The 15072-nt window shown below is 34.1% G+C and overlaps 1 protein-coding gene across 2 annotated transcripts in view; it reads left to right on the top strand.

The window, feature by feature from the left end:
- The window catches only part of Tmx3 (thioredoxin related transmembrane protein 3), a 37571-nt gene extending 23932 nt beyond the window's left edge, over positions 1-13639 (top strand). For both annotated transcript variants that reach the window (XM_047526461.1, XM_047526462.1), the window contains 7 exons: positions 717-815; positions 3414-3471; positions 3669-3722; positions 4893-4949; positions 6359-6488; positions 7919-7987; positions 10255-13639. In XM_047526461.1, the coding sequence (XP_047382417.1) occupies positions 717-815; positions 3414-3471; positions 3669-3722; positions 4893-4949; positions 6359-6488; positions 7919-7987; positions 10255-10512 (725 nt within the window). In that variant the 3' untranslated portion in view covers positions 10513-13639. The remainder of the gene's footprint in view (positions 1-716; positions 816-3413; positions 3472-3668; positions 3723-4892; positions 4950-6358; positions 6489-7918; positions 7988-10254) is intronic.
- Positions 13640-15072: the final 1433 nt, after the last annotated feature.

Raw genomic sequence — 15072 nt, 5'->3', positions numbered from 1 at the left:
ATTGGTAGGCTTTTAAAGTTGTTTACTTTACACTGGCTTCTTTTTCATGCAACTATAATTACTTCAAAGTTACTTGGGAATTATATCTCTAATCAGGACACAATATTGCTTTTGAATATTATCTTTTCTATCTGCTTAACTTGAAGTATTTGATATTGGAAAAAAGCTGATATGCTCTGGTATTTTATGAGTGTTTAAGTTTTACATCTGAAAATAATTTCTAAACTAAGAAAAATTCAAAGAGAAGAGCAAAGAGAGTGTAATGAAAGTTACCCATTGTACAAGTGAAACCATCATTGCAGGTTAGCCATTTAGGAGTATATGCTTTTATTATATCCTCTGTCACTATCTTGTTTAACTTTTACAAAATTACTGTTATAGCATCTCATTCATTTGTATTAAATTTTTTTAAAATTTATAAATCTTTTCCAACATGTGCCAAATGCACTTATTTTTATTTTAGGGCATTTCAATTGTTTTCCTTACTTCAAATTATTTTTTGTTACTTTTAGCAATACTATAATGAAAAATTGCTTTGTGCTTTAATCTTTTTGTGTATCTGATTGCTTACTTACAATAAATTCCTAAAAATAATATTTATGGATTTAAGATTATAATTCTTTGTCAGATATTCTATACATTTTGTCAGATTAAAAAACATTACATCTGTGATAAACATATTCTTACTGCAATTTAGTCTTTGTTTTGTTTTTAAGAGTATGAAGATGGTGACCTGTCAGCATGGATTAACAGGGAGAGGTTTCAGAATTACCTTACTATGGATGGCTTCCTCTTGTATGAACTTGGAGACACAGGTAACAAGCATTATGTACAGCTCTAATTACTCTGTGGGATTCCTTAATTGATTACTTAAACAGTTTCTTAAAGAAATGGATTATAAGCTCCATTTCACAAAGTAAATTTGCATGCTAGTACTGCTTTTGAGAGTAGAAACTGTTATTACAAAATATACCTGTACATGTAGGTCAAAGATTAGCTAAATACAGAGCTAACTAGTAGAACTGATGATGGCAGGAAAGACAAAAGGCCTGGATAGAGGTTTGAAATAATCATCTTACACAAGAGGCTGGTTTTGTAATAGGAGTTCAAGTGAAACTTACCATGACCTTATTATAAGGACTGCTTGTACTTACAGGGAGTTAGGGGGGATGAATCAAATTGGCAATTTCTTAAAGTTACATGATTAAACATGACAGACAAATATAAATGTAAAAATGGAAGTTATAAGAAGTTACATGGTTTCATAGATGCAAACTATAAATCTTACAAGAAGGTAAGCTTTAAGAGGAAGTGTTATAAATATTTAGCAAATGAGAAATTATGGCTTTTCTGTCATTTTTGTTTTAATTCACAGTGTTAGGATTAAGTATGATGGGATATAGTTTTAGATTAGGAGGAGAGTGAAACTATTCAAGGTTCTAGTTTTTTATATGAGAATGAGTGTAGAGTTTCCACTTCATGATTCCCTCCTTTTGAATCTGATGATGAATACAGATTGAGAGTGTTCTTACATGTTTCATTGCTTAGTACTCTGTCTTCAGGTGGCATTTGTTTTAGGTCCATCCTGAACCTGCTTTTAAGGTTCTGTGGCTGGTGGCTGCATGTTAGCTTCTTTGTGACTGGAAGTTGCCATGGGTACTGTCAAACACTGAATTTAGAATATACTAGTTTTGTTTTTTATACAGAAATAATAGAAGATAGCATAACTTCCAGGTGATTAAAATAGGCAGCTTTGACTTACTCAAATACTTTCTTTTCCTAGATTAATGGGAAGCCAGAAATTTGCTATGGCAGTGTTCCTGTTGTGTGTCCAGCTTAACTCCCCTGTTAGGCATCAGCTCTGGCTGTGCCCTGTTCATGACCCCCTACCCCATGCCCTTGTATGGCTGCAACACAGGCTTGTTGCTCTATAGTCTGCCCCTGCACTCTCCTGCAGCCATAACTTTATGCCTTGTTTTTGCTTTGCTTGGAAAGATACAGTTCATTCAGTTTCATTTGTCAAACTCATACCAAATTTGGCTTCCTTAGTAAAAATTTCCCTGACCCCACAAACTGCATGAATCTTCTGTAGCTTCCTTGCAGCAGCGTGTTCCTTTCCTTCAGAATTCTTTAGTTGTTATTGGATGTGTATCTGGTGAAGGCGTCTCTCCCACCACGGCGCTGCTTTCCCGAGCGCAGAGCTGTGTCTTGCCTTTACCTACCTGTAGGCCCACCTTCTGTAAACAGCCTGGTGTCTGGCACATTATTTGGCACTTAGTGATTGTTAAATTAATGTGAAAAACTGTTCCTGTGTTTTTTTCATCTCTTTTTGCCCATGGGAAGGTGCTCTGCATGTTGTATGCATTCCGAATGAGTAAAGGAAACTTGTTGAGGCATCTAAAAATTAAAGAAGCACACAGTAATTTCTATCAGGAATTAGAACAAAATTAGACAAATGATACAAAGACTGAATAGTAAATGAAATATTAAAGGATGGAAATAATCATTGTGAACTAAAGTTTTCAGCAGAGGGTTGAAGGTATTCAAGGTTGTGTGGATTTTAGAGCTGTGTGTTTTTTAAGCAAGATGGAATTGGGGGCAGTGGAAGCAGAGTTACATGTGAGGAGGATGTTGAAATACTGTGGCTTAATTCTGCTGTACATACCTGCTCTCAGCCACATAGTATCCCAGTATTTTTGTGTACATAATCTCATTTACCTCCCAATCATTCTATAAAATAGATAGTAATTTCCTGAAGTAAAGTGAAGTTTTCTGAGGATGTTAGATACTATTCAGGTGAGCCTCACCGTTGCTCTCCCAGAGCCTGGACGGTGCCAGAAATATAGTGTCCAGCCCTGGCTGTCTCACTCCAGCACTGCTCTTCTGGTGGTCACACCATGCTGACCTCCCAGAGCTTAATCAGAGATACATCTGACTCATGCTCTATTTAGGGTTAGGGAAGCGTGAGACATTGAATTCTATGTGTCATTACGGGCAAATAGGCTATGTAAAAATCATCATACTATTACGATCCTTTTCTTTTGTTGACAGCTGTAACAACTCTTAGTAAACTTTTAAATCAACTTATTTCTTATGGTTCTAGCTTTTGACACAAAACGTTATCTTAGTCAATTTGTGGGTGGTGTGAAAACACAATTTGGGTTTATAAATTGTTATTGATTTACTATTAATGTTTTGCGAATGGGTTGCAGGAGAGAACTTACCACTTGGAATTGACTAATTCACTCTACTGATTTGAATGCCTATTCACTGTAATGTTTAATATGTAAGATAATTGGGATTAAATTTTAGGAACATTTTTTGCTATAATTCCTTATTCTCAATAAAAATGATAGTTGAAAAGTTTGTATAAAGTGGGTTATTGGACTTAGATATGTCATTCTTAATTTCAGGAAAGCTTGTGGCTATTGCAGTTATTGATGAGAAAAATACATCTGTTGAACATACCAGGTATAGTTGCCTTGAAATAGTTTTAAGCTTCAAATGTCATCCAATTCAGATCATACATGACTTTAGATCAACTTGATATACTAGTTATTATCTTACTTTTGCTACTGCACTTAGACAAGGTGGCAGATGTTCTAATTTGGTACTTATAATGTATTTTTCACATGAAGAATTGAAATATTTATGCGTTTGTTCTACAGATTAAAGTCAATTATTCAGGAAGTTGCTAGAGATTATAGAGACCACTTCCATAGGTATGTGCTTACATCCTGGTAAATGTCCTTTTTTTTTGTTTAGTTATGTTTTGTAATATAGTAAAGGAAAAGTGATAGGAGAACATCCCTAATCTGAATACTGAAATGCTGTAAAATACGAAACTTTCTCAGCTCTGACATGACACTACAAACAGAACAATCTCACATCTGGCTTCATGTGGGGGTAGCAGTCAAAACACAGACGCACTTAACGTCTTGTTTGGCATTTCTTTCAAGCTATATGTTTAAGTTATATATGAAACAAGTGTATTTTGTGTCTAGATCTGGGTCCTGCCTCCAGTGTATCTCATTATACATGTGAAGATGTTCCAAAATAATTTAAAAAATTGAAATCTGAAGGCTTTCTGGTTCTGAACATTTCAGATAAGGGTGCTCAGTCTGTATTCTGGACTTCCAAGGTGAATCAAGGAACTGAAGTAAATGGTGGCATGTTGCATTTCAGTATGAGTTTTCTAGATCTTGAAATTCATTGATAGTGTGTTTTATGAGTTAGGAATGGAATGCAGTCTTATTTATAATTTGTTACATGTGCTTACTGATAGGATTGAGACAGGTTTTATAGAAAGAAATGCACAGATGTTTTCTAAATTTGTGGTTATGTTAAATGAGCTATCAGAAATTAGAATAAAACTAGACAAGATGATTGTAACAAGAACTCCAAAGAATAACTGAATATAAAAATGTCATCAGAAATGAATACTTTTCCTATGTGCCAAATCATTATATTGCTGTCAGAAAAGACAGTGTGTATTTTTATATTATTTGATTCTTACTGTCTTATTCCAAATCTAATGAAAGGTCGATAAGCAAACACATACATGGTACACGGTAGGTGGTATCTTCTGAATGGTCCAGTTTTAGAGTAAATAGTAATTTAAGGTAATTTATCTTAAACATATTTCTGTAAGTTTTTATTTCCATGTATTTTAAGCACATAAATGAAGAAGAGTTGTCTTAGAATTTGTTAATGCTATTCATATATTTGTCTCAAAATCCAGTAGAATTTCACACTTTTCTATATATATTGATTGTAATTCATGCATTGGATATTTATAGCTTATGTACTTACCAGGCCTGGAAGCTGTTTGTTGTATTGGTTGGCTTTTTTTTTTTTAAATAATTGTGATCTTTTGTTGTTGTTATTGTTAGGGATTTTCAGTTTGGCCACATGGATGGAAGTGACTACATCAATACCTTACTGATGGAGTGAGTAAAGTGCTGTATGATTTTGTTATCACATCTTTAAATTTGTTTCTGAGAGATGGATAGGAGGGGTAAACAGCTTTAAAAATAAAAGCAGTTGGTATATTCTCATGCCAACAGTTTTCCGTTAATTACTTTACTTTAGTTTCTAAATTCTGTGTGTGAAACTTACTAAGTTTTAATATTGCTCATACTAAAAAGATTTGTCTCCTAATTCAGTGTTATAATTTGTAGTATTCTGAAAAGACATTATTCAGAAACTTTTTAAATCGTTATTTTTGTTTAATACATACCTTAACAAGTTCAGTTTTAATGGGTAGTTATAACTGTTAAAATTTTGAACATTCAAGAACTAACTACAATTCTACAAGAATTTTTTTTAATAGACTAAAATAACTATGTAGGAAAAAATTGTGATTTTATAACAATTTAACCTAGTGTGTTTTTGTAAAGATTGATATTAACCCTCTCTTTCTAATAAGAATTTGAGAGTGTTTTCCAAACGAGGAAGTGAACTAGATCTAGAATATAATGAAATCAAGAAAAAGAAAAAGCCACGTTTCTCTGTAGAAATAGCTGGCCCTAAGTTTTTCAGTAATCCAAGTGGAAAAGCAGTTGTTTATGCTCTCCCATTGCCACAGGGTACTTGTTGGTTATAAGAGGCATCTGGTTGACCTCATAAACCAAAGAGAAGTTAATGAAGGGACACTTTGCAATAGCATTATATTTTCATGTCCCAGGATACCATTTGCTTCGTTGAAGGTTCCAAGTATACTTGAAAAATACATGTATTCTGATGTTGGGTAAAGTTCCTACATAGTGTGACAAAGGGATAACAGAGAATTTGCAGTAGTGTTTATTGGCTGTGTAGTATAAGGTATAAGGTATGTGCCGAATGCTAGCTTGAGTTTTCTCATACAATTTTTGTAGCATTGTTCCCCTTGTTCCATATGAAAAATGTTGCATGTGTGAAGCTAAGTTACTTGCCTAGCATACTGCAGCTTTAAGGGAAAGCTCCAGATTTGAATGGTCCCAGCAGGACCCCAGAGACCACTCTTAGTCTGATTTCTTGAGTACTATGTAACTGAGGTGGGTTGTGTATGATTAACAATGATGGTATTTAAGTGCACTCATGATCGGGAAGAATCTCTCCCAGAAATTGATAACTTCATATATCATAATGTTTCTTTATGCTTAATCATGATTTCTTGGCTCTCTGTTGTATTGTATATTAAAATGTTTTTCAAATAATATAATTTAACTAGTTTTAAAATTGCTAGAAAATTTGAAAATTTTTTTAGGCAGAAGTATTGATATAGCTCCCTTCTTCTATAATTATTGAGATATAAAAAATTCCCTGAATACTTGTTATCACTGTTTAATGTTTATTTGCTTTGTTTTTATATTTTCAGTGAATTGACAGTCCCAACTGTAGTTGTACTGAATACATCAAACCAACAATACTTTTTGCTAGATAGACAGATTTCAGATGCCAAAGACATGGTCCAGTTCATTAATAACGTTTTGGATGGCACAGTAGAAGTAAGTAGTTCAGTTCTATTTCAAAGGGGTGAGAGGAAGTAGAAGGGAAGTGAGTTCTTTCTTTCCTTCAGATTCTGAAAGAAATAGCAGGCCCTCAGTGAGGGGTGAGAGGAATGGACTTCCGTGTGATGGTTCTCTCCTGTCATAGGCAGGGCCACATTCTCTTAGACACAGATGGTCTTCTGTGGCAGAGGTTACTAAGACTGGAGGGAAATGCCCCCATTGGAGGGTAATTTGGAGGCATTTGGGGGGCCACAGTGATGGGGGAGGTGATTCTGGCTTTAGAGTTGGCTGTGGATGCTCAGAGATTTATATTATGTTAGGTAATCCCAGAGGCAACTTCCTTGACTCTTAAATACCTCTTAGTACCAAAAGGACCATTGAATTAAGTTAGTAGGATGGGTTTTCTAGGAAAATCTGCACCACAATGTCTTAAGAAATATGAAATGCATTAATAATCACAGCCCCTGTAGAGAATTTCAAATATAATCCCATAAAATATTTCTCAGAAATAAGAGAATAGATCACCTTAGTAATCTGTTGGGTTTTTTGTTTGTTTTTCTATAAATCTTAAGTGGGTTGCAACCCTTATTATTAAAGGATTATGCTTTTCCTTCAGGTCATGGTCGGGTTGTAACCAGCACATAACTTAATAGACTAAAAGAAAGCAAGAGACTTTATTGTTTTCATAAAGTTTAATTATTATTATTTTCTGTAGACTTTCGTTTTCAGTTTTACACAAACCTTATTGGAAAGATAATAAGCATATGTACCTTGGATCAAAGTTAAGAAGTTTGTAAAACACTGTTAATCACATAATGGAAATTTTTATGTTTGCAAAAATAGCATTTTGGTTTGAATGGAACTCATCTGTATGAATGAGAACCCTCCCATTGTGAGTGAGTGGAACCTGGCTTGAACTGTTCAATAACAGAGGTTGTACTGGTCCCCACAGGTTGGGAATTCAGAGTGAGTCAGTCTTCATGGATGGATGGATTCTCATCAGGAGGTTTTTTCTCTTTGCCTTTCAGCACTTCATTTTGAGCTCCATCCTCAGGGAGACTGTCCCTAACGATAGCAGAGGTATCCAACAGCAGCTGTGGTTCAGCAGTCCCAGGTCTAAACTCAAAAATTGGGCAGCTGGACTCAGGGAGTGAGTTAGTTTCGACCAAGCTGCATGGATTTTGAATAGGAGAGAATGAAATTCTTCAGAAGAGAATCAGGTTGTGTTAACACAGAAAGACAAGACAGAAGGAATGTGTGATAGTACAAAAAAATAGTAAATGTGTTAAACATGACTTTTTCAGGTGATTTGTGTAATATTTTATAGTCAGCCTTTTGGCCTCCAGTTATAAGATTGCATCACGTAGGAAAATGCAGCAATAGTAACTAAATAACAGTTTAACTTTTGTTTTCTCATTAAATTGAAGGCCCAAGGAGGTGATAGCATTTTGCAGAGATTGAAAAGAATAGTATTTGATGCCAAGTCTACTATTGTGGTAAGTTGGGACACTTTGTTTAGTGTCATAGGAAGCTTAGAAAAGTATGGGTTCTATATGTCTAATGAGAGTGAAATATAGAATTTCAAAGGATTTGGTCAAAATGTGTCTCCAGTTGAAGGGTATGAACTGTATCCATCAGATAGAAATTGTTTCTGTAATTATTTCTGTATGATTGATGATATTACTGAAATTCAGAATCAGCATGCACTGAAAAACTTTCCCCAAGCTACCATATGAAAGTATCAGTTGTTTTAATTTCATGACAATGTAGCTAATAGGAAATTTTTATTTCTACTTAGTGTTGTTTCCTGTGAATTGGTCATTTTTGTTGAAGAAAATGTTGCAATATTCAAAGTAAACTTTCAGATCCTCAAGTTTTAGGCACCCCCGTGATTTCTGTAGTTCACCCAGGTTAAATAATTAGATTATTTACAGGTGTTCTTGCTCTTGCCCTTTGCCTCCTTCCCCCTCCCTTCCCTCCCCTCCCCTTCCCTTCTTTCCCTTTCCCGTTCCTTTCCTTTCCCTCCCTCCCCTCCTTCCCTTTCTTCTGTAAAAGCAGACTTTAGATGTAGAATTAAAATGTGATGTGTCAAAATCCTTTCCAGCAATGTTTTTTTACCTTCTCTCATCCTAATGTTTATTTATTGTTGTTATATGTAAGTATAATATCAAAAATAGCAAAGAACTTTGTCATATGTACCCCAATTATATTTTTATCTTTCCTTTTATAGTTACATTTTCCAAATATGTTTCATGAGCTTTATGTACTTACTTCTCACCGGATTTTTTTCTGCTATTCTAATTTCCATCCCTTTTCACTGTTTGAAATGCTGTGCAATCTCACTGATAGCCTGCTGGTGGTCTGTCATTCTCTTCCTCTGGATATCTTCAAGGAATTGCTTCTTCACCATTCTCCTTTCCCTGCTGTGGTGATACTTACTACTTCTACCTGCACCCCATTTCTCCAAAAATTCGTGACTTTCCCTTTCTTTCTTTTGCCCACTTCAGTTCTTGGAGCTGAGCCTTCTTGCTTGTAACTGTATTCTAAAAGCTCATTCTTATTCCCCCAACTTCAACTCTCAGTCACCTTGACAGCAGAGGCATTTTAAAACTTGTTTGAGGCCTAAACTTAGCTCTGATTGTCTATCACGAGCTATCCATCAGCATTTTCACACAAAACAGACATGTAAATATACCTAGCTGTCTTTATTGTGAGAAGTAATTCTCATAGTCTTTGGCTTACCATGTATAACATAGTAAGTGTCCTTCAGTTTATCAGTGGCATTTCTTTATTTTCCTGTTGCCACCAACATGGATTAGACCATTATCACACTATTTCTGCTCTCTCTTTTTTTACCTGTTTTCCTCACTTCACTCTTATTGGTCTCCAATCCATTTGTAAACCACTAATGTCACTAAAATAAACAACCTGTCAGGGTTCATCCCTTCTCCAGTAATGTACAGTAGAATATTCTGTCCATCTTAAGCATTTTCTTCATTGTTTTTCAAATATTGCACAAAGCTTTCTGGATCTAATTGTAAGTGCTCACAGTGTGCCTTGTTCTGCCTCTTTCTTACTCCTCCTTAAACTTCCACCTCAAAATATACCCTGATTCTGTGTAACCTCCTATGTTACCTTAATCCAAAATATTTCCAATCTTTCTGAACTTGTGTATATTGTTCTTATAAGTTACATATGCAACCCATAAAATACAGTGTAGTGTAAAAAACATTTAGTAAAATTGCTTTTGTTTTTCTGATAGCTAAGGAGATTGCATATAACATGAGGGAAATAAGTGAGTGAGGCTTTACTGCTAACCAGATGAGTAATAAATGCTAAAAATACCATGTGAAAGGAATATGTATATACTCTGTTCATGATTAAAAAACTCACCTTTGCCATGAGTATCAGATACCTGTAGTTCTATGAATAGCTAGCTCAGAAACTCAGACATAATAACCAACACCTTAAAGAGATCTTTTCAGTTAAAATGAGAAAAATGAGGTTTTTTTTTTAAAGGGATCTAAGCAGTTTGGTACACACACAAGCATGTGTGTGTACCTTTGCATGCATGGATACAGAATATCTCTTTAATATGTCTTTAGCATGGTAGTTATTGCTTAAGTATTGACATTTATTCATTGGAACTGCAAGAAAGTTAGCTAGCTACGAGAAGAAACCTGCAGTGGTTTTAAATTTATTGCATGCTTTTTATATCAGAATTACATCTGAGGGCCACTGAGTTTTAATTATCTTTCCACAGTCTATATTCAAGAGCTCGCCACTTATGGGCTGCTTTCTCTTTGGTCTGCCACTGGGTGTCATCAGTATCATGTGCTATGGAATCTACACAGCTGACACAGATGGAGGTTATATAGAAGAGCGATATGAAGTGTCTAAAAGTGAATTGGAAAGCCAAGAACAGGCAGAGGAGAGCACAGAGCAAGAGCCAAGCGGGGGAGGTTCTCTAGCACCTACTGCGCAAGAGCCCAAGGATGTATTAGAAAAGAAGAAAGACTGAGACTTTACAAGTATAAAACATTTGATAGAATTTCAAATTATTAAAGAGACTATTTATTGAATATAGAGATTCAATCATGATCTTTACAGAAGAGAACATGTTATTTGTATTTTGCTAATATCAATTGCATGGATTTAAATAGTCCTACAAAGGGGAGATATTTGGAGTAAAGAAAGGAACAGTTTATCTAAAACAGAATCAAATCACTCCATCAGAGTTTACCTTATAGATATTGTTATAATATGTCAGTTTTATTTGCATGTTTCTCTATCTGAATATTCTGTGACAAAGTTAACATTCTTGGACAGAATATTTAAGTTGGTCATTCAGGTAGAAGATACATGTTTGATAGAGAAAAAAACAACACATCTACCTACTGCTATCCATTCTCATATATTTTGCATAAGGTTTATATGGACAAAATTAAGTCTTCAAAAGTTAGGCACTTTAAGGAAAACTAATAACTTTTTTCCATATATGAAATTAAGATTACAATGTTAAAAAAATAATGTGGTTTTATATATAGCATAGTGATTTTATTTTATTAGTTATTTTTAAAGGAGAGGAAATGTTACTTTTTAACTTTGTACTTGGTTCCATTATTATAAAATTTTCATATGAGCCTGTATAGTGTGTGGGGGGGGTAGTTTTGTGATTGACCTTTACAAAATAACCAGGTTGTGCAGGGAGTAGTGACTTCAGCCCCTTCCTGGGAAAGTTCTTTAACCAGGTGTCTTCATCAGTCATTTCAGGAAGGTAAGGGGCTGTGTTAATCCTACCTTGCTTTAGCTTTAGACAAAGCAGTGTAGGATTTTATTCTTTTTTATTTTGTATATTGAAATTTCTTCTAAAATTTTCTTTGATTAAAAAATCTGGCTTTTGAAAAGTAATATATATCAAATTTTTGTTTGTGGTAAGTTAACTTTATAGAAATTTATAATCCAAATTATCACACATCTATTATGTAATGCCATTATGAGCATATGTTCATAATGAGTTATGAGTGACATAATTAGCATGTCAAGCAGCATGTCACACCCAGTGAGGAAAAAAGAGGTGGCTGGTTACCTTCTCTGTTTTCTGAATTCTGTCATCCATTTCAGTGAGGATCTCTAATCTCATTTATAATGAAACAGTGTAAGAATTCTAACACAAGTTACATTGAAAAATTTGGTATTTTTCAATAATAGTTTGATATGCTTATTGTGAATTATTTTTGAGGCCTTCATTTTACGTAAGTTTGAAATTTTTATTAGGTAACTTATTTAACTAGTTATTCTTTAATTTTATTTTCCATTGTAAAGATTTATTGAACATTTAAAAATGTTTAATCATTTTTAAAATTTGTAATTTATGGTCCTGACACTGAAGTTATTTTGGGCTTTGCCGGAGGGCAGCTTTTGGTTGTTTCTGATGTCATACTGATCAGGACTAACTGAAACTATGGAATTACAAATAATTGTTTTGTTGTGTTCGTGTGTTCTTTTAGTATGTAGTAAATATCCACCCTTAATTAACTTTTTTCATAATGAAAAAGTATGTAGTCAGAGGGAATTTCAGGAAATACTAGAATGAAATGTTCTCAAATAGAAACTGGACATAAATGTTACTCAAAAAGTAGATTCCTCTGCATAGAATTAAGAGGGGTTTCTTTGGGAAGATAGATATTAATGTTCCCAATGATAAAGCTGGTTTTGCAGTAGTAAGAAACTTAGATAAGTATAGATGCCTCATTTCAGACTCAGTAAAGAAGTGAAATGAAGAAATAGTTGACAAAGTGTCATTGATCTTTTTTTCTTTCATGTTCATCACTATTAATTGTTAGCTTGCATATTTTTCTCTTATTAGTGATTGCCCATGAAGAACACCTCTGTAGGAAAAAGGGTACAGTTCAGTGATCATCCTTTGTATTCTATGACATGGTCCTTCATGCATGGATGCCTTAGTTCTGTTATCCTTTGCACAATTCTGTGCCATTGCCTCATGTTCTCTTGGCAATTTTTGAGGGTGTTTATTGGGAAAACAAAATGTATAGGTTGTTTGATAAATGAATGATTTTTATTTCTTTTTATATTAAAATTTTGCTTTTTACTTGTTTCTGTTTTTGGAATATTATTTGCTTTGTCAGATTCCTTACCAAAAAAAAAAAAAAAAATCTTTTAATTGGCTCACTTGTGTGTTTTTCCCTTCAGTGTGATAATCAGAGTCTTACTCTGAATGCTGTTTTCATTTTAGGAAAAGTTACTTCAAAATAAAGGTATATCTCTTAATCATTAAGTCTGGGAGACAGTTATGATTCAGTTGATGAATTACATGATTACATATCCATAATAGAATCCTTGAGGAAACTGGAGTGCCACTTCCTCTTTTGGTTGCCACAAAGTTCCATATCTATTTTCTGAAATTCAGAATCCTAGATCCTTGCTATTGAATCCGGTACTTGAACATTACCAGTATTTCAGAGAGAGAGTGCATGTTTTTTGTCACGTACACTGTGTACCCCATGACAGCTTGCGCCTTTTTTTTTTTCACTGTGTGCATCAGTATTTCTTTGGCTACTGTTGGAAACTTGTTTGAAGGGTATTGAATCTGGAATTTTTATTCTTCCTCAAACACTGTGTTTCCTGGGATCTGATTTAAAATAACATTAAGATGCCAAATGTTTTAAGGTTGAAGGAAAGGTGTATGTGAGTGTTTAAACAGCTGTTTGGTGAAATTTTTTGTTAATGATGTTCCTTGTGTTTTGATTTGGTTTGATTTTGTAAAAAGTATTATAAACAATTTCATCATTGTTCCATATGACTAGGAGGAAGGACAGGAAAATCACTCAGCTATTCTTATTTAGCAAAACTTGTTGAAATAAACCAGTGTGAGATATTACAACTATCAGTTAATGGATAGGGTTAGGTTTGCCATTTTATTTTTATAAATATATATTTTTTCTGAATGTGTGAGTCCAAGAGTGGACAAAAAAATACTTTTCTACTTTGGACTAACCTATGGTGGTTTTTGAAAGTCTGTATTACTAACTTGTTGAATTCATGATACCTTGCCTTATGGCACCAGTTGTAGACATTTGTTTTTCTAAAATAAAGTAATTCAAAACATAATTGTCAGTTATTTTTACTATGCATCCTTCGGTAGTTTGCCACATAAATAGTTCTGTCCAATCATGATAGCAGCTAAGACTGATTTCCATAAAGTGTCTACTCCTTTTGTTAAAGTTGTAAATAATTTATAGAGATGGTTTTAGATACCAGATTTGAGAGAGATCAGATTGTAATCTGATAGATTAAGAACCTGAGATTCATGGGTTTGTATATTTTGTATTTGTAAAACTTGGTACCTTTTAAATATTAATATTTCCAAAAGGATGCCTTGCCTGCTTTTTACAAAGTTGAAAGATAGAAGAATTGAATTTATATTCTTAAGTCAGCTGCTGAATTATGATCCTGGATACAACAGGATCTCAACTCCCTCACTGTGTTGTCAACAAAGTGGGAATTTAAATCCTCAGTGGTTTTTTTTTGAAATGGCAACAGTTGAGAATATATCACAAAACACAAAAATTCATGCAAATTAATTTTTAAATTTGTCCTTTTATACCAAGAGCATGTGTTTTAAGAGGAATAACTGGCACAAGAGTAACAGTCACCAAAAATGAACCCATAAATTTATGAACTTTCACTGACTAGCTGGTTAGGGTAGGCTGCCTCTGATAAGGGACATGGTATGTTGAGCTGTTTGTGAACTCTGCAGAAGTCTGGTGGAGGCACTCTGTCTCTGTCGGGGTCGCCTTGCTCCGCGTACAGGGGCTCTGGTGCCATGCTGCCTGGTTCATATTCTTGCGCCCTCGTGTACTGTGTGAAGTTGGGTAAACCACTTAACCCCTCTGCTCCTGAGTCAAATATGATTGAGGATAATGGCGCCTGTCTCTTTGGATTGTGAAGATTAGATGAAGCATATTTGGAACAGGGACTGGCACATTAAATATTAACATTTATTTACCTGATTTGATTTCTCACTTCATTTAGAATTTTATTGTTTACCACAGAGAAAATCTAAGTCATTATGGATATAAAATTCTTATATGTTTAAATTTGCTTGACTACTTTACCAATTTAAGTTCTAACATTTTGGATCAAAATGGGAAAAAAGTATTTAACATTGAAATTAAATAATTATAAATATTTAGTTTTAGACATCTCTAAAAAAGCCTCTGGTTTTTTTGCTTTTATTGAAATTGAATAAACATAAGAGAATGTAAGTATCTGGTAGGATAATTGATTGATTTCTGTGCATGTTTATTTAGATATGTGATTTAGAATTAGGATATGAATGCATGTTGCATACGGAGGAAGAGAAGGTTGTTTTCCTGCAAGCCTTCCTGACTACATTCCAGTATTTACTAAGCCCATCTCCTATGAACTGGAAAGGTATTTTAATCAACTAGTGAAAAATTGGCAATTATTTTCTGACTTAATCTTTCAATAAATGTTTATTAAATGTCTTCTTTGTACTACTGAGGTTACAGCGTTAAAAGAAAATCAGGTCTGAATC

Source organism: Sciurus carolinensis, chromosome 15 (genome assembly GCF_902686445.1).
Source record: "Sciurus carolinensis chromosome 15, mSciCar1.2, whole genome shotgun sequence".
In the NCBI taxonomy this organism is placed as follows: domain Eukaryota; kingdom Metazoa; phylum Chordata; class Mammalia; order Rodentia; family Sciuridae; genus Sciurus; species Sciurus carolinensis.
The sequence above is the reverse complement of the archived record's forward strand: the minus strand, read 5'-3'. Positions and strand labels throughout refer to the sequence as shown.